General features: G+C 36.1%; 1 protein-coding gene across 3 annotated transcripts in view; it reads right to left on the bottom strand.

Moving 5' to 3' along the window:
* Window positions 1-21,576, bottom strand: part of C1H1orf112 (chromosome 1 C1orf112 homolog) — a 39,789-nt gene that overhangs the window by 3,656 nt on the left and 14,557 nt on the right. For 2 of the 3 annotated variants that reach the window (XM_041758241.1, XM_041758258.1), the window contains 13 exons: window positions 18,345-18,425; window positions 16,872-16,936; window positions 13,259-13,407; window positions 12,863-12,992; window positions 11,591-11,777; window positions 10,773-10,855; window positions 10,381-10,432; window positions 8,729-8,818; window positions 5,979-6,164; window positions 4,066-4,188; window positions 2,883-2,978; window positions 1,174-1,287; window positions 225-329 (listed from right to left, as the gene is read on the bottom strand). In XM_041758241.1, the coding sequence (XP_041614175.1) occupies window positions 225-329; window positions 1,174-1,287; window positions 2,883-2,978; window positions 4,066-4,188; window positions 5,979-6,164; window positions 8,729-8,818; window positions 10,381-10,432; window positions 10,773-10,855; window positions 11,591-11,777; window positions 12,863-12,992; window positions 13,259-13,407; window positions 16,872-16,936; window positions 18,345-18,425 (1,461 nt within the window). The remainder of the gene's footprint in view (window positions 1-224; window positions 330-1,173; window positions 1,288-2,882; window positions 2,979-4,065; window positions 4,189-5,978; window positions 6,165-8,728; window positions 8,819-10,380; window positions 10,433-10,772; window positions 10,856-11,590; window positions 11,778-12,862; window positions 12,993-13,258; window positions 13,408-16,871; window positions 16,937-18,344; window positions 18,426-21,576) is intronic. The other variant, XM_041758249.1, reaches the window with a different exon arrangement.

Raw genomic sequence — 21,576 nt, 5'->3', positions numbered from 1 at the left:
TGGTCCGAATGCCTGGTTCTGGTTGTTACTACTCTCCTAGGATCTTGGGAAAGTACCTTCATTTCTTTATGCCCTGTTGTTGGATACTACAAAATAGATCATTGGTAATATCTCCTCCTTAGTCATTGGTAATGACTAACATCAAAAGTTGCTCCATGAAGGTTTTGGAATATCTGAAATAAGATGGTTTGGGAGTCACTGTGATATGTTGGTCTTAAAATTACCTCGGCAAACTGAGTAAATGCCTCCAAGGTATGTTGTTCTATTATCCAATTCCTGTCAGCTAGCAGTAAGTCAAAAATAGAAGACAAATTGGGCAGAATTTTGTCCTAAAAAGAAAACCAAACCTTATTAAATAGAAGAAAACTTGAGTATTCTATCCTTAATATTGTCAGGCTCCCCTAATCCTGTCCCAGTGGGCACATATTAGTACATGTTAGGGCATATCAGTCCTTTGCTTAAATGCTTCCAATAGCTTCTCATTTCTTTCAGACTAAAAACCAAAGTCCTCATGATGGCCTACAAAGTCCCAATGCCTGTGTTTTGGTTCTACTGGCTCCCCTCAGGATATCAGACATATTCTCATCTCAGAGGCATCAGGCTTACTGTTTCCCTTACATGCAGGATACCTGCATGACTTGCTCAACTTCAGGATTTTACTCACGGGTCACCTTGGTGAGGACACCACTGCCCATATCCTATTTAAAACCATACCCCCACATTCATGCTCCTCTGATTTCTTTCCACAGCACTCAAAATAACACGCTACAACATAGCTTTATTAGTTGCCTTCCACAGGCTGAGGGTGGTGGATTCATTAATGAATTTCCAATGATTAAAACAGCACCTGACACACAGCAAAAATTCAAGAAATTTTTTCTTGAATAAATCAGTCCATCTCCTGGCTTGAAAGGCTTCTTAAATGTTGATGAATCCACCAACCTGTCAGACTACAGCCAACTCTAAATTATTTGTATGTCAAAATACATTTTTCTAAAAGAAAACTTAAAATGAGTTCTATTTTGATAAAGTCATTATCTCTTCACAAAATACATTTTCTCCCCCAACTTTCATTGTCAACAATCCACAGAATTCAAGAAATTAAGCCTGAGAATTTTAATAATTCTTACAGGGATTTTGTTAACACAGGAACAAAAGAATTAAGAGTATTACCTGAAAAGCTTGAGGTATAAAAAATTTTCCTAGAGAAGATACAAAATCAAGCACTGCCAAACAAACATGGTCAGGAGGCTCTAATTTAAGCAGTGAGGTCTGTAAAGTTACTACCTAAAGTGGCAAAAATCAAAGAACAGTTATAAATGAAAACAAATATTTTGTGTAGACATAATGAGTAAGATTCTGATGGGTATGTGGGGAGGGGAAACACAAAAAAACCCAAAGCAAACACTCTACAAAGCCTAAACTTCGTAAGTGGAATTTGAATAAAATGATCAAATGATTGACTCCATTTATTATAGCATTCATCCTACCCAGGATGTAAAGAAAAAAAAATGTATTTCTGAGAAATAATATATGCTCTTTCAGTATGTGCTCTTTCAAATCTTTAAAAATTGTTTTGTATTTTAAATTCCAGTGAGGGAAATTCACTATTTAAAGCAGGGACTGACAAACTTTCTATAAATGGCCAGATGGTAAATATTTTAGGTTTCATAGGTAATATGTTCCCTGCTGCATATTGTTTTTAATTTTTATTTTACAAACCCTTGAAAACCTAAAAATCATCCTCAGCTCTTGTCCTGTAACAGGAGGGCAGAACCTAGCCAGGAAGCTACACTTTGCCAACCCCTAACTTAAAGGAACACAGAAAGTGGTCTATAAAAGAAGCAATGCTTAAAAGAACAATTTACTAATGTTGAAATTTTAGAACTTTAAGTTATTTGGGTTTTTTAAAGGTAGGCACAAATATATCAAAATTGCCCATATTTAATTTCTTGAAAAGGATAACTAAAACCATCAGAACCCACAAAGTCTGAGTCAGTTATTTTACTGCATTCTCATTCTCTATAATTTAGTAATCCATGTTACACATACGGTAATTTAAAATATACCTAATTAGTATTTGTTAATGCTAAGTTCTTAATGTACACAACCACTAACCAAGCTACTAAAACAAAGCATTAGTAGTTTCACTTTCCAGCATATATGGTCCTACAATAGAGTGTTACTTCTAAGTAGGAATGACTAGTTTTACCTCAGAACTGTTTCTAAATGTGCCTGTAAGCTTAGGCCAGCTCCTGATTTGGGGGATCAATTCTGTCCTTAGGGACTAATTCCAAAGCCTCTAAACCACTTCAGAGATGAAGGCCTTTAGCCTTTTCTTCTCTATTGGCTCAGAACCTCCAAAAGCAGGTCCCCCCCACCAGTGACCTCAGTACTGCCTGTCCCAGCCAGGCAAGCTGGGGGTCAGACCGAAAACTCAGTAGTCCTCTTGCTTCAAAATCATTTTATTTCTTCAGAAAAACAATGAGGATTATCCTTAAGCCCACACTGGTTACATTCCATACTCCCACAGCTGCAATGCCTCTGACAAGGTCCTGAATGCAGGGTTCACACATGAACTACGAGTCCTAACCTCAGGGATGTTCTGCGGTAGTGAAAGTTGTGACTGTTCAGCCTCAGGGAGCTAGGGAAGAACAGATACAGGCTGAATCAACAGCCTCATGTACTAACCATACTCTCCTGGAAGAGCGAAAGAGTTAAGGAGACCTTCCTGAGACGTTTACGTTCAGTTCAACAGGAAAAAAGTAACAAGCAAATTGAGCAAATCATTAAAAAGGACTGTTTCTAAAAAAATTTTTTAAGTCTTGCCAGTTCAACAATTTCCTCAGCAAAGACAGTATCAACTTGCTTACTGTTCTTACCTGACTTATCAGATGAGGATCTAGAGTTTGAACGAAAACTCCCAACAGTGGAAGCAAAAAACTAAGTGTCTGCTGAATATAAGGTTGACCTGTTACCTTAAATAAGAAACACAAAATAATTCTAGTGAAAATTTTCAATTACATGAAAATAGCAACTTTTTAGTGAGCATTTATTATATATTGGGCAATATGCTACCTCACATACACCTTATAACTTTATGAAGTAGATCTTATAACCCTCACCTTACTAATAATTAAGAGAAAGGGGCAGAGAGGTTACATAATTTGCTCAAGATCACATGACTAGGAAAATTTAATCCGGATGGAGATCTAATTATTTTTGTTTGCCACTGAAAAACTTGTATATGCCTTACTGTTCTTAAAATTCCATTTCTCTTCTTCATAATCATTTCTATCATGGTATTGTAAACTATATCACCAGCAGAGAATCCTCAACGAATATTTATTGAATGATTCGTGAGGATTGGGGGGAAAGCAATCACTGAAGTCAAAATACTGCAGAAAAGAAATTTAACTATTCATAAACATTAATGGTAAAACATTATCTGCAAAACCATTTCTAGGATTTACCAGAAGTATGAATTTTGCCTTCAGCTTCCAGTGGCTGGCACTACTTAGTCAAAGGAAATGTCATACTTAAGATTTTTAAATGTCATTTGTAAATTACAATAACCTAGGGGACCCATATCATCCTAATTCTAGCCTGATCATCACCTGGCTTTCTGCCAATGCTGGGGAAGAGGAACACGAACCAGCTAGAGCTACTCACTTGCCCCTGCCACCTTTAAGCCAAGCCACTCTCCACTGCCCAGAGGATTGTATGGAAGACCCCAGAATCACAGAAACACGCTACACTAACCCAGGAGAGGACAGAAGCAATAGAGGAAGAGTTCGGGGGTTTTTAGGGTCCAAATGGTCATGAAAATACTTAGCTGAAATATCACTGTCACTCATTAAGTTCTAGTTTTACTAATTTAATTCTATCACATTCAAAAAGAACCGGCTGAAAGAGTACAAAAAGTTATTTTAAGTTCTAATTGCAAGTTCTACCAAGCACTTAAAGAAATTACGTACATTTTACTCTACAGGGAAATTTCAGTACTATGCTCTTTTTTCAGTACTTTATTAGTTCTTCAGGGAAACAATCAGTTGCTCTCCTTACCAGTTTAGGGTTTAAAAAAGCCCAAAGCTGACTCCCAATTTCCATAATTGCAGTTTGCTGTGCAATATCCAGAACTTCACTAGCAGAATTACATACAGCAAGCAAAGCAGAGAGCAGTGTGTTCTAAAGGGAGAGAGGGAAGGGTCCAAGGTTAGATCTCAGTCTACTACAGGAGCTGAGGCTGCAGAGGTTATGATTTACTTATAACTCTTCATAAAAACCTGTGTCAAATTTATACTGAGGCCTAAAGCCATCTTTTCAGCTACTTCTTTAATATATATTATCTTATTAAAACAAATTTTACTTATACACAGAAACATTTGCTTCATTTTCTAAATATTTTTCCGGTTTAGGTTAAAATTAATATTAAAATGGAAACACCAATACATTTTAATAAAGAAGTTTGATATAAATTGTCAATAGGATCAAGCTAATTTATAATGTTCATCAACTAAAAATTCTATTGTTTTTCATATTATGTATCTAGCAATCTTTTAACATTACTAGATTTTATTGTTGCTGGTGTTTTATACTTAACCTTTAAAATTCCTCAATGACACTGCATTCAATAAGCAAATATAATACTTGAGAAGTACACTACCTAGAATTTGAAACTAAAAACCATCTTTTCTAGATTCACTCTTCTCTATATAGAATCTTTCTCTCTGGCCAGGAATGGGGTTCATTGAGGGGACAGTGGGAGTAAAGTGAAAGCCACTGGGAAAGTAATGATTAATAACAATGCCTTTAATCCATTATACCTCAACAGCCATACTTAAGTTTCACTGATTACCATACAGCTTTTTAAGATTTACCTATTTCCTTCTACAAATAAGCATGTAAAATGACCCACTGAACTAAAGTTTCAGTCAGGGCAAAAATATATTCAATTTTAGAAAATAGGTGTATTATTTCACATAATACGAAAGGTTTTCTGTCTTCAACTACAAAAATCAGTGCATAATAAATGTAAAATTGGAACAATTTAACCTACTAATTAAGTATTTAATAGTTTTCTCAAAAATAAATGCAAATAAAAACTTATATTTCCTTTGGATATATGTATATGCTTTAAATTATCTTAATAATTATCAGGTGCCACTATGTAACAGAGTGTCAGGACATCTGCACTTACTGTGGAAATACAAGCCTTGAGAAAACTCAACTCCTAATTTAAAATTGCAAATAGGCCCCTAACCTCTTGAATGCCCTGTCCCCATTTCTATTTTTCTCCACTTATCACAAACTGATACAACATATGTACATATATATTTATTACTTATTTTACTGTCCACAATGCAAGCTCATGAGAACAGGAATTTTTGTTTTGTTCTTGTATGCCTAAAATAGTGCTTGGCACATAAGAGCACTCAAAATATATTTGTTGGGTGAATGAATGAACCAACAAAGGAGGAAACTAGACTGGAAGATTCAACCATATGTACTATAGTTCAATTTTTAAAAACCATGGATTTTTTTTACTTCTCATAAACGAATTTCTTTTATATTTAATTATTTTAAGAGGGAGCATTCTAAATGGAAAGCTACCTAAAGGCTCAGAATAGGTGTGTGTAAAATGGAGGCTGTGTTTTATCAAACAGAAGAATCATGTCCGCCTAATCTAATGATGTGTCAGCAAAACTCCTATAAACAAAATATTTCACAATAGGTTTCATCTTGGTCCAGTGTGTCTTGAACTAGTCTCCCTACCCCCAATATAATTTCCATCAGTCAAGATAACAGGAAGTTTCTCACAGATCCCTTTACAATGCAGAAATCTGAAAATCCTGCTAGTTTCTAGCCTGAGGGCAGAGACTATATACATCTTAGTAAATAGTCCATCACTAGTACCTTGAGCAGTGCTCAGGAAACAGCTGCTAAATGAATCAAATCCAACAAAATTCTTATTTTACCAGAGATTCAAGTTCTCCCAAAGTTCGACTATTGCTTAGCCACTCCTGACACTGTGCAATCCCGACTCTGGTGATGTCACATGCAGCTTGCTTCCTGAGCTCGGTTGGTAATGCCTGCAGGGAAATACACTGCCACAGAGGCAGATTTTCTGCTGCTTTGGGAGAAAATTTTTGGATAAACTCCACCTAAAATAATCGAAGAAATAATAGTAACATGAGACAATCTGGTGAATGGATGAGCAAAAGCTAAGTACTAGTTTCCATGCTTTATATTTTTAAAAAGTTTTTAATTGAGTAGTAATACCACAAGTACCAGACCAAGGTAACTTAAAGGAACATGATTATTTTTGCTGTTGTTGCATTTGTTTCCAAAACAAACAGTTTAAGTGAATGTGATATGAAGACACGAGAAAGGCTGAAAACCTTTCATTATTAGTCCAGTCAGCTCTTTTATTCTGCTTCTACCCATACAGTCTATTATTTTCCTACAAACTTGTATGCTAGTGACCTTGTTTGGTTAAGTCCAAAAGAGGCCAGAAGACTGATTCAGCCAACCCTGGTGGCCATTAGCACAGCAGACTAGAACAGAGGACCTAAAGAAAGAAGCAAGGGGGTCATCAGTTTGTTTCCTGTGGGGCTAGCTGGCTCTGCTCTCAGATAACACACAGAATCGGTTTCATAAATGTAAGCCACCAGCCCAGAGCAATGTGGCTGGCAAGTCCATTTTACCACTGCAATAATGCAAAGCCACTGCCAAGTTAACAGAAAAACAGCACTGTTATGTTAAAATGAGACATGAGCAGACAAACTAAAAACAAAACACAAACGGAAGAGGCCCCGAAGCAGGTGCATGCCAAAGAGTGGAACACGAACACCAGAGTAATGGAAAATGCAGCCTTTGGAGTAAGACAGATCCAGCTTGGATCCCAGCTTGGCTATTTATCACAATGAGTTTGGAGATGCTCTTTTACTTCCCTAAACTACGGTTTCTTCATCTGTGGAATGAACATAATCCACATATCCCACAAGGCTAACCCAGGAACTCCATGAACTGAAGTGCCTAGAACACAACCCAGTACATACTGTTGTCTCAGAAAAGGTCCATTCCCTCTTCAAAAGGAGGGATCATGTCTTTAGGGAAAAGGAAAAAGACAAAGCCTGGCAGAAAAACATACTCTTGTGAAGAGCAGCTTCCGTTCCAGGTCTCAAGTCTCAGCCCTGCCTCTAGGGAAGGTTAGTATCTCAATTTTAGGATTAACTACACCCACAGACTCTCAAGACAAGAATTCAAGTTTAGGTATGCCCCTTTAAATTTTCACACCGTAACTTGACCAGGAAATCCGTATTTGACAACTGAAGGAAAAAATTAAAAGTAACCCCTCAAAATCCATAAAGTAACTTAGTATTCAATAGCCTCAATTATTTGGAGACACTTAGAAAATTAAGGAGTATCTAGATCCCTAAACAGAAACTAGTTTATCTATAACAAAGTTTATAGATCTCACTTAGAGATCATTCATTCTGAGTTGTATTTTCTAAAGGTTAAAATTTCACCACAACCCCGGTAAAAGGATAATTTTATTCCCATTTAATAAATAAGAAAAGTGAGGTTAAAAGAGACTTTCCCTCCCAATCCCACATCTTTAGCTAGGGCCTCCATCACCAGAGCCACTATTAACGTCAGTAAACCAGGAACCAGGGAAAGACCTTTCAGAGAATAAAAGGTACTCAAATCTGAAGGGACATGGAGCAGATAATTCCTCTGAAGTTTTGGAGGGGAGAACAGCACCCCTTATGTATTTTCCAGAGGGCTAGGAGGTGGATCTGCTGTGCTTTCAGCCTCAGAATCACCTGCATGGAAGAGGGCCAGGAAGTTGGCATGGTTCCTCAGGGGCCTGGCAATCACTCTCAGGCAGGAAAGCAGACATGGACTTGAGGCAAATATTCTATTCAGAACAAACTCCCAGGGTACCAGGGTGGCTCAGTCAGTCGTCTGACTCTTGATTTTGGCTCAGGTCATGATCTCAGGGTTGTGAGATTGAGCCCCATGTCAGACTACACACTGGGCATGGAACCTGTTTAAGATTCTCTCTCCCTCTCTCTGTCCCTCATCCCCCCTTTGCACACTTGCTCTCGCTCAAATAAATAAATAAATAAATATTAAAAAAGAAAGAACGAATGAACCAACTACCAATATTTACTGAGCACCCTTCTAAGCATGGCATGATGCTGTGCCTGGGACTGTGTCCATCCTTAGGCCTGCATTGTCCGGTTTTAGCAAGAATTCTGCTAAGTCAATCTAGAAAGGATCCCTCAGCCTTGGCATTTGATCACTTTGGTCTATGTTCAGCAAGAATCTTACCTGTCAGTTTAGCAAGAACCACCTCCTTACCCTTGATGTTTCTTCTAAGTAATTTCACCCACTGACCTGCACCTTGCTTGAGATCCTACGAGGTTATGCTATATTCAGATTTGAGCCAAGTTCTACCCAGAGGCCTCTTTTCCCTACAGCAACAATCCCAGAATAAAACCCACTTTTACCACTTTACTGTATGGCTCTGGTTTTTAACAATATTAAAATCTAAACCCATCTAAAAGCAATAAGCAAAGCAATCACTACATTAAAAATTTATGCTCAGACCATGTCAACATTTAAACATAGAATATATGGGGCAGTGGGAAGCCTTCCAAGAGTTTGAATCCATTTCTCAGCAGCTGCTCAAAGACAGTGACCAAGATGCTATCCTTGCCTGTTGTGATGGAGCCATGAAGAAGAAGAGCCGCCTCAACAGTACTGATAGGTTGGCAAGCTGATAGCATTCTCCAGGGCAGGATTTTATCTGGGAAAATAAAGGAGAGGAAAGATCGATTTAAAATCATGGCTTTTACAAGTTTTTATATGCTATAATATTAATAGCAGCGCTTTCCAGGACCAAAGATTTTAATTAATTTAGAGCTTTAATTAGTTTTTCTTCTATTAACCTAGATTACTTTTATAATGAGAAAACAATTCTGACATTGTGTTTATAAACAACCCTCTGGAATTTCTATTTGGAGGATAGAAACAGAATAATCATCCATACCATTTAGATGGTAACTTGATATGTTAATCTTCCTACTCAAAGACAATTCATGGAATCTTTTAAAGATCTAAGCACAATAGTGCAGAGGTGGGTGTAACTCTAGATAGGAGCTCCATTAAAAGATTCTATAAGTTCAATTTTCTGAAGATCAATTCCTATCATAATACACTAGGAGAGCTTTTACTTAATTAAATGAATGCTTTTATTTGAAGAAGATAATATAAACATAATATTACTTTGGATCTGTCTTGTGCAAGATGTATTAAGGATTCAGAAGTGGGGATCCCTGGGTGGCACAGCGGTTTAGCGCCTGCCTTTGGCCCAGGGCGCGATCCTGGAGACCCGGGATCGAATCCCACGTCGGGCTCCCGGTGCATGGAGCCTGCTTCTCCCTCTGCCTGTGTCTCTGCCTCTCTCTCTCTCTCTCTCTGTGTGACTATCATAAATAAATAAAAATTAAAAAAAAAAAAAAAAAAAGGATTCAGAAGTGTGTATGGGCTCCAGATGATTAGCCCTGGAGACACATGTGCCAGCTGTTTGGTTATTATACACCTCACCAGACTTAGTCTACAACATTTTTAAGCTGCAAACTAAGAACCATATGACATAACAGCTATTAAGAAACAAAAGACACATTGATCCAGATGACATCTTTATCAAAGGCCAGGGACAAAAAACTGAAATAAAGACATGACTGTATCACATGGAATATATCAAACATCTCAAAATTTAAAAGCAAAAAAAGGTCAATGTTGTAAAGATTAAAATAAATCATCACTAAATCATTTTCTCTTTGTAACCATTCACAAAGCATGAGTTCTTTCCCAAAAAGGCATTAATCACTGCAACATTTAGTCCCTCTCAAATCATTATGATACAACAAAATCAAGAGGGAGGTAGTCTAAGCCATTTGAAAGAAAAAAAGAAAGAAAGGAAGGAAGGAAGGAAGGAAGGAAGGAAGGAAGGAAGGAAGGAAGGAAGGAAGCTCTCAGTAATCAACATTACAACTAATTCTTTTTTCTTATTTTCTACTTTGCATTCAAGTTCAAATTTATTCTCCATTAAACTAGTCTTCCTTTTCCAGAACAATTAATAGAACTCTGTAAGATTTTGACAATATGAGACAATTTCTCCAGTTTGACATTGTTTCTGGCACACCTTTCTCAGTAGCATCAGCATTAATGCACAGCAAAGACACTGTCAAAAGAGTTTAGCTACCATACTATCTCTCCTTTTGATATTCACATTCTTTAAGATTATCATATCCTTAAAGGAACTGCATGGAAAGTGAGTGTTTTAAGCCCTGTAATTCTACTCACCAGCTGAGCCACTATGGTGACATGGTGGGCACAGAGTTCAGCAGTCCCATATCTGATATAAAAGAAGATAATCTTTATGAAATAATTTATGCAATTATTCAGAAAAGCAAGGAGATGAACTTCCAAAAAGCACTAACTATTCGAAGCTGCAATTTCCCCATGGGCAAAGAGAATGCCACAATATACAAAACTACCTAAGTAACGGTTATCTATTACTTGAACTGTAAAAAGGAAAGAAGGAAACTGGTTCCTGATTTAGTGCTATGATATGAAATCAAACTATTTTTAAGGATTATTAAGACAGAATTTTTCTATAAATTTACAAGTATAACATCATTTACTATCAGTGACTACTATAAATCAATCCAAAAACCAAAAAAAGTACATCATACCGGGAAAGGAAGCACCATGCATCCATAGCTAACAAAGAGGTGATCATGTTAGCACTAAGCACAGCATTCAATAGGGCAACATCCTAATGAAAAACAGAAAGTACATGATACGTTATTATGATTACATTTCTCAAAATAAAACAAAACACCATCACAATCCAAGTAACAACAGATCCTCAGTGTTTAAAAAGCTCAACTTTCTAATATCTCAGAGAGCCTATAACACATTCCCTCCATATGTACTGAGCACCTACTATATACTAAGCATTATGCTGGGCTATGGAGATTCAAAAGTGATTTTAAATATGGTTACTCAATCATTAGGATCCACAAAGGTTCTAGTGCTAGATATTAACCACTGTAAAATATCTTAAAGGATATTGATCCTTATATAAATCTCAAGATTTTTTTCTTATAATTTTCTCAACATCTTTTCTATTTTTAATTCCGTTAAGGAAAATCAACATTATGCCTAAAATCTACAGGAGACTTGGTGCTATAATCTACTATTCTCCTTCTCTTTATGAAATTGAATTCGGTAAAACCTTACAACTTTTCCTCTTTTCACTCTATCTTTCCAAATTTTCCCACCCAAAATGTTTTCAAATGTTTTAGCTAGCCACTACATCTGAGTACTACAGGACTCTAGGATTACCATTTCCTAAGACAAAACTGACTTACAAGCGTAAAATGTGCAAATTGAGAGAATGACATTCAAAAAGAGTACACATTAACTATACCTTTCTTCTGTATAGAAGTCAAAATTTCAGTGAAAAGAAAGCAGAGGGGTAACTTTAGACAGTAGGCAACAAACTTACCAGTTCAGGAAACAGTGAAGGATGAAAGGAAGTAATAAATGTACACAGATGAACGCAAACATGCTCATACAAGGTGACAGCAACTTCCATTTGCCCTTTACTCTTTATTCCTTGTAAATGAACAGGCAGAGACAGTTCACCAGCACATTGCTCAAAATTGTAGAATATGGCTTTGAGTAGAGATACCCTGCAGGGAAATTGAGAACACTGAACCTCTCACTATTCACATTTAACATTTAGCAGGTATCATAATAACATGGTAATATGGAGGGTTACTTTCACAAAGCAAAATGTCTCAAGAGGTGTATATCAATGACAGCTTCCAATATGTGTGAATATGTCACCATAAAAATAAAATGTCACTGTTAGACAAATTCCTTAAAGGAGAATTTTCCTGTACTTTTTTTTTTTATCATTTATCACCTATTTATTATAGTACTGAACTACATAAAGACAAAATTAAAAGTAATCAAAGAACCCGGAATTTAAATATATATTAGATATTACATAGAAAATAGAAAACAGGTGTAAAACAGAGAGGGATTATTTTAAGACTGAAATCGTTTAAGAAATCTTCATAGAGGATTTGAATAAAAAATTATACACAGGCAAAATATACACAGGCAAAGACAGCAGGTGTGAACAGCCAGTGTGACCAAAGTGAGGCATGTGTTCAGAAAACTACATGAGTGACAAGATGAGGGGCACCACTCGGGGGTGGCGGCAGAGGGCCAGACTTGGAGCCCAAAGCTGGGCAGCCTGGCACTGGCTTTGCTGTGTAAGCAGGATCAGGAGGCTCACAACAGGGCTTCAGGAGGTGACCTGCTCTGGCACACAGAGTGCACTCAAGGAAAGGCTGAGCGCTCCAGCACAGCAATCACCCCTGCAGTAAGATGCTACAGCCTGGTGGTGGCCAGGGGGACAAATGAGGAAATTTCCTAGGACAGAACTTAAGAATCCAGCATTCTATTTAACAGAACTCATCTTTAAATGTTGGTAAATACATCTACCTTCTGACATGCAATGTTTATAACACTAGGTCTCAGGCAAAAACTTCTAAAATACTGAATAAAATTAAAATATTTTTATCATCTCTTATAGACTTCTATTTTTTATATCTATAAAGTACCAATACATATGAGGTCTACACAGCAATTATTAACTAGCATTATCTGATGTAAACAAAAACTTAATTTCAAGATCATTCCAAATGACAGGGCATTCTACACCATCTGTGAGATGACTGGATAGAAACACCACCACGTTTTCTACCTGGTTGTAGCTTCTGTGAGCTGGTTTTCTGTGCACCACAGGGCCTGCACATTCTCAGGCTGAGAGGGCAGCTTATCCATGATGACAACCAGCAGAAGACATTGTGGGAACTGTAGTTCACTCGGCAGCTCTTATAGGAGATAAAAACATATGCATTAAGTTATAACAAATTAGTAAAAATATACTCTATGTATTTTCAACAGCTATCTGATTGTGATGCGTAAAGAAGTCAGAGGCATAACTGTTTCCTTGGACTGTTTTTCTCATTTAAAGAAAAAGTAGAAGGAATCTTAAATAATAATCTTTAAAAAGGATGATTACAAAAAGGAAATAACCCTGTCTCTAACACATCATAATTATTAGAAGGTTTAAGATTAAATCTGTTTTGAAGCTTACCTAATTTACTGTCCAAAACCACTTGTACAAAAGGTTGGAACGTGAGAAGCTGATTGATGAGTGGATCCAGTGTAACTAGGAAAGTACCCGCTATTTCCTCCTGTTGTGCTTTAGAGATCTGGGCAGCATATAGGCTGGGAGGAAACTTGCTAGAAAGAGAGAGAAAAAGTTCATCCATTAACAGGTTTCTTCTAATTTTAGGTAGACATAAGTACTGCAAACCAATTTCTTCTAGCAGTAAAATATATAAAAAATATGTAGCATGTATTTTATAAAACAAAATTCAAAGCACTAAATTGATACCACAATTGTATGAAGACCTCCAAACTAAGTAACATGAATATAATTCTACAGAATTAGACGTTTATAATCTTCGAAAAATCCTTACTATTATTTTGGTCATTTTAATACCATTTTAACAGTAGTATCCTTAAAAAAAAGACCACGAAGGAGTGTCTAGGTGGCTCAGTTGGTTAAACATCTGACTCTTGACTCAGGTCCTGATTTCGGGTTCTGGGATAGAAACCCACCCTGGGCTCCCAACTCAGCAGGGAGTCTCTTGGAGATCTCTCTCTCCCTCTGCCCCTCCACCCACTTTTTCTCTCTAAAATAAAAATGAATAAATCTTAAAAAAAAAAAGACCTTGAAAATATGAATATCAAATAACCAGTAAAAACATTATATATAAAAACAGAAAACACACACATATATATATATAAACAGAAAACATATATATATGAAAACAGAATATAGAAAGATATTCTGATAAACTGTAGCTTTGTCACTTCTGTTAAAAGTTGATTTGAAAAAAAAAAAAGTTGATTTGAATTAATACTCAGAAACAAGGGCTTTGTAAGAATTAAACTGTACACTAGTCCTGAATGACAATTCAAAGACTTTTTCATGAAAGACGTCTCAGTATACAGAGTTGAAACAAAACTTTAGTCAAACCTCTTTGAAGTAAGATGTGTACTTTTTGCCACGTTATTTTAATTGAGGATATTTAACTTGTTATTTAACTTGAAGATACCTAAGGAAACCCTGTCTAGCAGGGAATAACAGCATTTAAAGGGATGCACTTAAGAGAAACACTTAAGGCCTTTATAGTGTAATGGAAAAGCAACAGTCTGTCAGTTTCTAGTTGTGTGACTTTGGTTCATTCATTTGACTGTCTGATTCTTCATTTGTGGTGTTGATTCAGAGTTGCTGGTGAGGATTAAGGTATAAGTAAGGTGAAAGATATATATTAATAAAATATATAGTGAAATTCCATGGACTTGAACTACAGCTACTAAGCATCAAAGCAAGTACTTGTTTTTCAATCAAATCATGTATTTTTTAATTAATTTATGTGACAAGTATTTCTTAAATGCATGTGTATACATGCCATGCACTGTTCCAAGAGCACGTAACACAGTAGTAAACAGAATGTACAAGGTCACAGCGTTTATAAAGTTCACATGCTAATGAAGGGGGCAGTTAGTAAACAAGTAAGCAAGTAAATCCGTAATATAACAGATGTTAGTAAGTGCCATGGAGAAAAAAAAAATAAAACAAGGTACGGTAGACAGGAAATTCTACTGAATTCTGTTTGAATAGTGAATCATTTGTAGGTTGGTACAGAGAAGTTCAGTGATCTCACTGATGTCTCATCACTCACTCTGGCCAACAGACTAGGCCAGGGTAGGATGCTCTCTGTGGAAACCCAGGTAAGAACACAGTACTGTATGGCATTGGATGTGAGCAATTCTCGTGGTAAGAACTGGCCGCATTCAATAGGTATACACATTGAATACACACTGAATATGTCTATGCTGGAGGCGATACTGACAATTTGCTAATGAATGGCACATAGAAAAAAATGTCAGCGATGATAGCAAGGTTTTTTGGCCTGATCAATTTGAAGAACAGAGCTGCCTGCTATGTATTTGGGGGGAAGGACTGAGTACTGGCAGAGGGAGAAGGAGAGAAAATCTCAAGCAGACTTCTCACTGTGCATGGTGCCCAACACGGGGCTCAGTCCCACAACCCTGAAATCATGACCTGAGCTGAAACGAAGTCAGTTGCTTAACTGACTGAGCCACCCAGGCGCCCCCAGAGTTTTCATTTAAACTGAAATGAGGATGCTACTAGGGAAGCAGATTTTGTCAGGGGTAGAGATGGAATGGTTGGGAATCAAGAGTTTGGTCTGGGTGGATGTAAGTGCAGATGCCCCAACTGGCAGAGTTCGACATTAAAGGGGGAGACACACTTATCATGAGACAAAATGACCTAAGAGAGAAATGAAGCCTGAGGACCAAGACCAGCTGCTGAGGCACACTCAACTTCAGCTGGGTAGACAAGGAACCTGTTGAGGAGAAGCAGCCAGTGAGGTTAGAAGAGAATAAGAGGGAGAAGTATTCTAGAAGCCAATGGAAGAAAAAGTTCAAAAAGAAGGATGAAGTGCTACAGACAGGTTACATAAGATGAGGCTGAAAACTGACCACTGGATGTAGCAATGTGGATGTCACTGACGACCTTGACGAGAAGTTCTAGTGAAGTGATGGAATGGAAAGCCTGTCTAGAACAGTCACAAGAAAACAAAGTAGAGACAGTGATATAGACAGACAACTCCTAGGAGTTTGTTTTAAACAGAAGTGGAAGGCATGTGGAGGAGGATATGAAGTTGAGAGGTTTAGTTTTGTATTCTTACGATAAGAAAAATAACATGCTGGATACTGACAAGGAAAACCCGGTAGGGAGGGAAGACTAGTGATGCAAGAGGGAAAGGAAACAGTTGCTTGAGCAAGGTCCTTGAACATGTGCAGGCAGATGAACCAGTGCAGGCATGGAGGCTCGCCATGGGCAGGTGCACAGAAAACTCCTTCACAGGAACAGGGAATATGCAGACCAAGACCCAAGCAGCACAGTCAATGTGTGGAGAAAATCATGCTTTCATCTTTTTCAGTGACAGCACAGTGAGGACATGAACTGACAAGGAGAATGGGGAGGAGGGGTGAGAGATGTGGAAAGTTTAAGGAAGGAGAGGCATGGAAAATGCTGTCTAGGAGAATGGAGGACTGCTGGACAAATGCTGGACAAATGAGTTGACAGAGTATTTTAGTGTCAAATTGAGGGCTCCTTGGAGGTCTGCAATTCCACATATCACTCAGCCCCTATTTAAATGATTCTTTACTGTAATTCACTCTTTTTTTTTTTTTTTTTTCTGAGATGGAGTTAACTACTACTTGACTTAAATTTCTAGAAATAAAACAAAAAGCTACAAAGATAAAAAACAACATATCCATGTATATATAACCTCTTTTTTTTTTTTTTGGCCTTTGGTATTTATCATCATACCAATTGTAAGGTATAATTGGTATAAGGTACTAGTTAAGGTAGTATAAGGTATAAGGTACCTGTTATAAGGTACTAGTTAAGAATACAAAGATAAGTAAAACTCACATGGAATATACTCTTTAAATCTTCAATTATTTTAAACAAGCAGATAAAAATGTACTAAAATAGTAAAAAAATTACTCTTGTGTTTTATTTTAAATGGCATACACTTTTAACCTTTGTATGGTTCATATGGCACTGTTACATTTTAGTAATCACATGGCATTCTTCTTACCTGTGTATCTGAAGATAAAGCTGGTGCAATGTACAGCAAGAATCAGAAAGTAAAGGAAGAAATTCCTAAAATAAAACAACTCTATTCATTCTTTGTATGTACTGTGCTTTTCTAACACATATCTTCTCACAAAGGCATGCAAAATAAAATAAAATTCTGGATGTGCCGTGTTAAAAAAAAAAGTTTCTTGTATGAGAATAAAAGGCTAAGGCTAAGGCTAAGCACCTAATTTACCATTAAAACTATCACCAAAACCATAATGAGCAGCTATCACTGAGTACCTACCAAGTGCTCCGTAGACATGTAGCAAATGACTTTAGGTATATCACTTTATCTTAGTCCTCTCAGAAATTTTATGACATACTACTATTCCATAATATAGAAAGCTAAAGTATCAAGTAACTTGATCAAGTAACATAGCTGAGAACCAGCAAAGTTAGGATTTGAGTACAGTTGTAATTGCTCCATTATGGCTAGGCTATCTCTTAGGAAAAAATAAATAGTTCTTATTGTACTATAGGATATAGAAAAAAACTGAGGATATATTTTAAAAATTAAAAATTCCTCTGATAGAAAAAGATTAAAAATGGCATAATTAGGCATAATTCTGCCTCCTACATATCAAACAAATATCAGATAGGTAATTGCCTATCAAGTGCCATTGGTGCCAGGACCCTTCCACCAATGGGCCCCTGCCCAGAAATACACATCCTGTAAGCTGTAGGGAACTGAGTGTTAGAGCAGCCAACTATGGTAAGTAGCAGTTGCCCAGAAGGACCAGTTCAGAAGCACATCAAACAGGCTGACAATGTGTCAGGAGTCAGTGTGCCTGTCATGGAATTCTGAGTGTAATAAAGTCACTGGAGAGCCTTACCTTTTCCTTCAGAGAGGAAGACAAGGTTAAGGACAAATTCAACATAGACAACCATTTTTTTTTTTTTTTTTAAATCAGTAGTACCTATTACTAATGATGTTTCTTTGGCTGTTATAAGCATTTTCTGCTCTTCTCTCCAAATAATCTGTCTTGCTAACTTATCTAGTCTATTCACAGAACTTCAACTATCATTGCTATCCTGATGACTCCCCAATATGCAAGTCTTCTTAAAATTAGTATACAGTTTTAAAGCTTTGAATATTTCAATTAAAAAATTTAAAAATAAGATAGAAGTTAATAAACAGTATTTAAAGCCAAACTGAATTATCTTCTGAAAATTGGCTTGTCCTTATAATTTTATTTATATTTATACTTTAAAAAAATATTTTTTTCAGAGAATTTAATAAAAATAATAACATGATAATGATAGCAATGCAAATGAGATACTGGATGCTCAACATTTAATATTTTTTAGAAAACCTATAAAATACGTTGACAAAATACCTTCAAAAGATTAATTCGGCAGGAATGACAGAAGTAGGACAATTTATTATTTATTATAGATTTCTCATTTACACATTATAAAAAATAGTCCTTACCTTAGTATAGTGCAAAAGGGAGTTAGCAAAGAAACGACACAATTTGAGTGTTTTCTGAAATAATCTATAATCAGCATTATCCTGTTCCAAAGAAGGAAAAAAGAAAGCATAATAAGAATGAAATTAACTAACCTTATAAATGAGACAATATTTTCTAAAGAGACCTCTTAATAAACAGAGTATAAATCTTTTCCAAGCAAACATAATTCTTCTCTGAATTGTTAGTAGCAACACAAATACCAAATGACAGATATTTCAAAAAATTAAACTCTACTGAAGAGAAATCTTAAGTTATGAAGCAAAAGAGGTAGGTGATCATTGCTGGTTGGTCTGAAAGTGAAAGAAATTTAAATACCTTATTGCTTTTTGCTATATGGAGATCAACAGATGGTCAAAAGAAAAAAGTTTCAAATTAATAAAAGAATGACATGTGAAAGAAAACAGGAAAAATACATGAGAAGGCAGTTCACAGAATTGCCAATAAACTAATACTGAAAAAATTCAAATTATGACCTCATTCTGTACCTTTTGAGGAAAAGGCTATTTGATTAGCAAATATGAAAAAAAAAAGACTGGTAATATCCCAAAGTTACTGAAGAAGTGGGGTAATAGGCACTTTGTTTTACCATTTCTGGGAGCATAAGATAATACATTCTTTGCATTATTATTAAAAGCTAAAGTGTTGAATCCCCTTAACCCAGTAGCAGTTCCACTTCTGGAAATATATCCTATAGAAATACTAGCTAGGACAGAAATGCAATACAACTCTTTTTATATAGTGAAAACTGAAATGAATCAAGTATCTGTCACCTAGAGAATGGGTTAATAAATTCAAGGTATTTTCATAAACTAATTGCATAGAGCTATTAAATTGGGTAGATTTATCTTCACAGACACAAAAAGCCCTAAGATAATTCAGTGAAAAATCAAGCTGTAAAACTGTATGTATATCATCCTATTATTATTTAAAAGCGTGTCAATTTGCTCCCTAACCCCACAAAAATAAATCAAAATTTTACCTGTGGTTCTCTCTAGAAGATGAAGGTAGGATTTCACTTTCCATGTTAAATATTTCTGTATCATGATGTGAGGGTTTTGTGTGTGTGAAATTTGCAAACTGATAAAACAGTGGTAATACCAAGATAGCTATGTGTATGTGGGGGAGTAGAGACTATGGAGTCATCCTGCCTGGACTGAAATTCTGGCCCTACCACAGCTACTATATACCTTGGGAAGGTTATTAAACCCCTCTATGAGATTGCAATATGTGGCTTATCCTATAGTTATGGTGAGGTTTAAGTAGGCAACTCAATAAATGTGGGTTGTTTTGTCACTCCCTATGTGTTAATATACACTGTAATCCAGAAAGCTTAAATTAGTACCATAAAATTAAGTCAAATAGATACCTTATTGTCTTTAATTCTGAGAATTTTGTATGAAATACCCTATCTTAACTTTAATGTTAATTGACTATTTTTGATTTCTTTCCAATGTGGCAAAACCTTAAATAAACCAATCAAAACAGAACTGGATGATCCATTAATTAAATATGACCCTTCATTGTGATCTTTATTAACAATGTTTGGAAACAATTCCTCACCAGAAATACGCTAGATGAAAATTCACCATTCTCTGATAAAAATAAACATGAATTTTCTTATAGAGTGCTATGGAAGCTTAAAAGTACAGAAATTAAAGACAAATCTACACTGACCTTATAATATACTCAATAAGAAATCTTAGGCCTAGATGTCGTATCACAAGAAATCTTCCCTGATTTCATGATTGGGTTCCTACCTTTACTCTTATCAGCCAACATCCAGGTCTCCAAAGATCACACTATTCCAGGCCTAGACTGCAAATTGTTGAGGGCAAAAAATTTGACTTACACAGAGTAAAAACTCTGGAAATGCTTATTAAATGAATGGCCAGTAACATACAACTTATCGTGTTTGCCTACTTTCAATTTTTCTTTCTCATTCATGGGGAAAATTTTAAAACGTTTGGTCGGAGGATCTAGTTTTAAACTTCATTACTAACCAGATTCATTAAATTTAGAGTTTAGAGTTTCTATTTTGATATTTTCAAAAAGCAAGTGTAAAACTTATTTTCCCATCTTGATTTACTGAATAGCTTAGAACAGCAAGTTTATAGGGGCACCTGGGTGGCTCAGTTGGTTAAGCATCCAGCTCTTGATTTCGGCTCAGGTCATGATCTCAGGGTCCTGGAATGGAACCCCAGATTGGACTCTGCGCTTAGAGGGGAACTTGCTTTGCTAGAGATCTCCCTCTGTCCCTCCCCCTTCTCTCTAAAAAAAAAAAAAAAAAAAAAAGGAAGGAAGGAAGGAAGAAAGAAAGAAAGGAAACGAAATGAAAGGAAAGGAAAGGAAAGGATAGGAAAGGAAAGGAAAGGAAAGGAAAGGAAAGGAAAGGAAAGGAAAGGAAAGGAAGAAAGAAAGAAAGAAAGGTTTGCATCCTAATGTCAACAAAGAAGGTGTGGGGAGATCATTTTCAATGTTTCTAAATACCAAGCATCCTTTCTTTAAAAATAAAACAAAAATACTAATAAAGCTAAATGTAGCATGCAATGAAGCTAAGTATAGGCATACAGATATAGAAGTACATGTTTATCATCAACAAAATGAAAAGCAACAAAAGGGAGAAGTTGCAAATAATATACTGATAATGAGTTAATATCCAAAATACATAAAGAATTCCTATGACTCAACACCAAAAAAGCAGACAATCTGATTAAAAAATGGGCAGAGCACCTGAATAGACATTTTTCCAAAGATACACAGATGGTCAACAGATATATGAAAAGAAGCTCAACATCACTATCATTAGAAAAATGTAAATCAAAACCAAGATATCACCTTACACGTGTCAGAAAGGCTAGCATCAAAAAAATAAGAAATAGTAAGTGTTGGGGAGGATGTAGAGAAAAGGGAATCCTCATGCACAGTTGGTGGGAATAAACTGGGTAGACACCATGGAAAATAGTGTGGTGGTTCTTTATAAAACTAAAAATAGAAATACCATATTATCTAGTAGTCCCACATCTGGGTACTTACCCAAAGAAAATGAAAACATTAATTCAAAAACATATATGTACCTCCATGTTTACTGTAGCATTATTTGCAATAGCCCAGATATGGAAAGAACATAACTTTCCAATGATAGATGAAATGGATAAAGATGTAATGTGTACACACATACATACACACATACAT

The sequence above is a fragment of the Vulpes lagopus genome, chromosome 1, assembly GCF_018345385.1.
Source record: "Vulpes lagopus strain Blue_001 chromosome 1, ASM1834538v1, whole genome shotgun sequence".
NCBI classification, from domain to species: domain Eukaryota; kingdom Metazoa; phylum Chordata; class Mammalia; order Carnivora; family Canidae; genus Vulpes; species Vulpes lagopus.
Note: the sequence above shows the minus strand (reverse complement) of the source record. Positions and strands in the feature narration are given on the sequence as shown.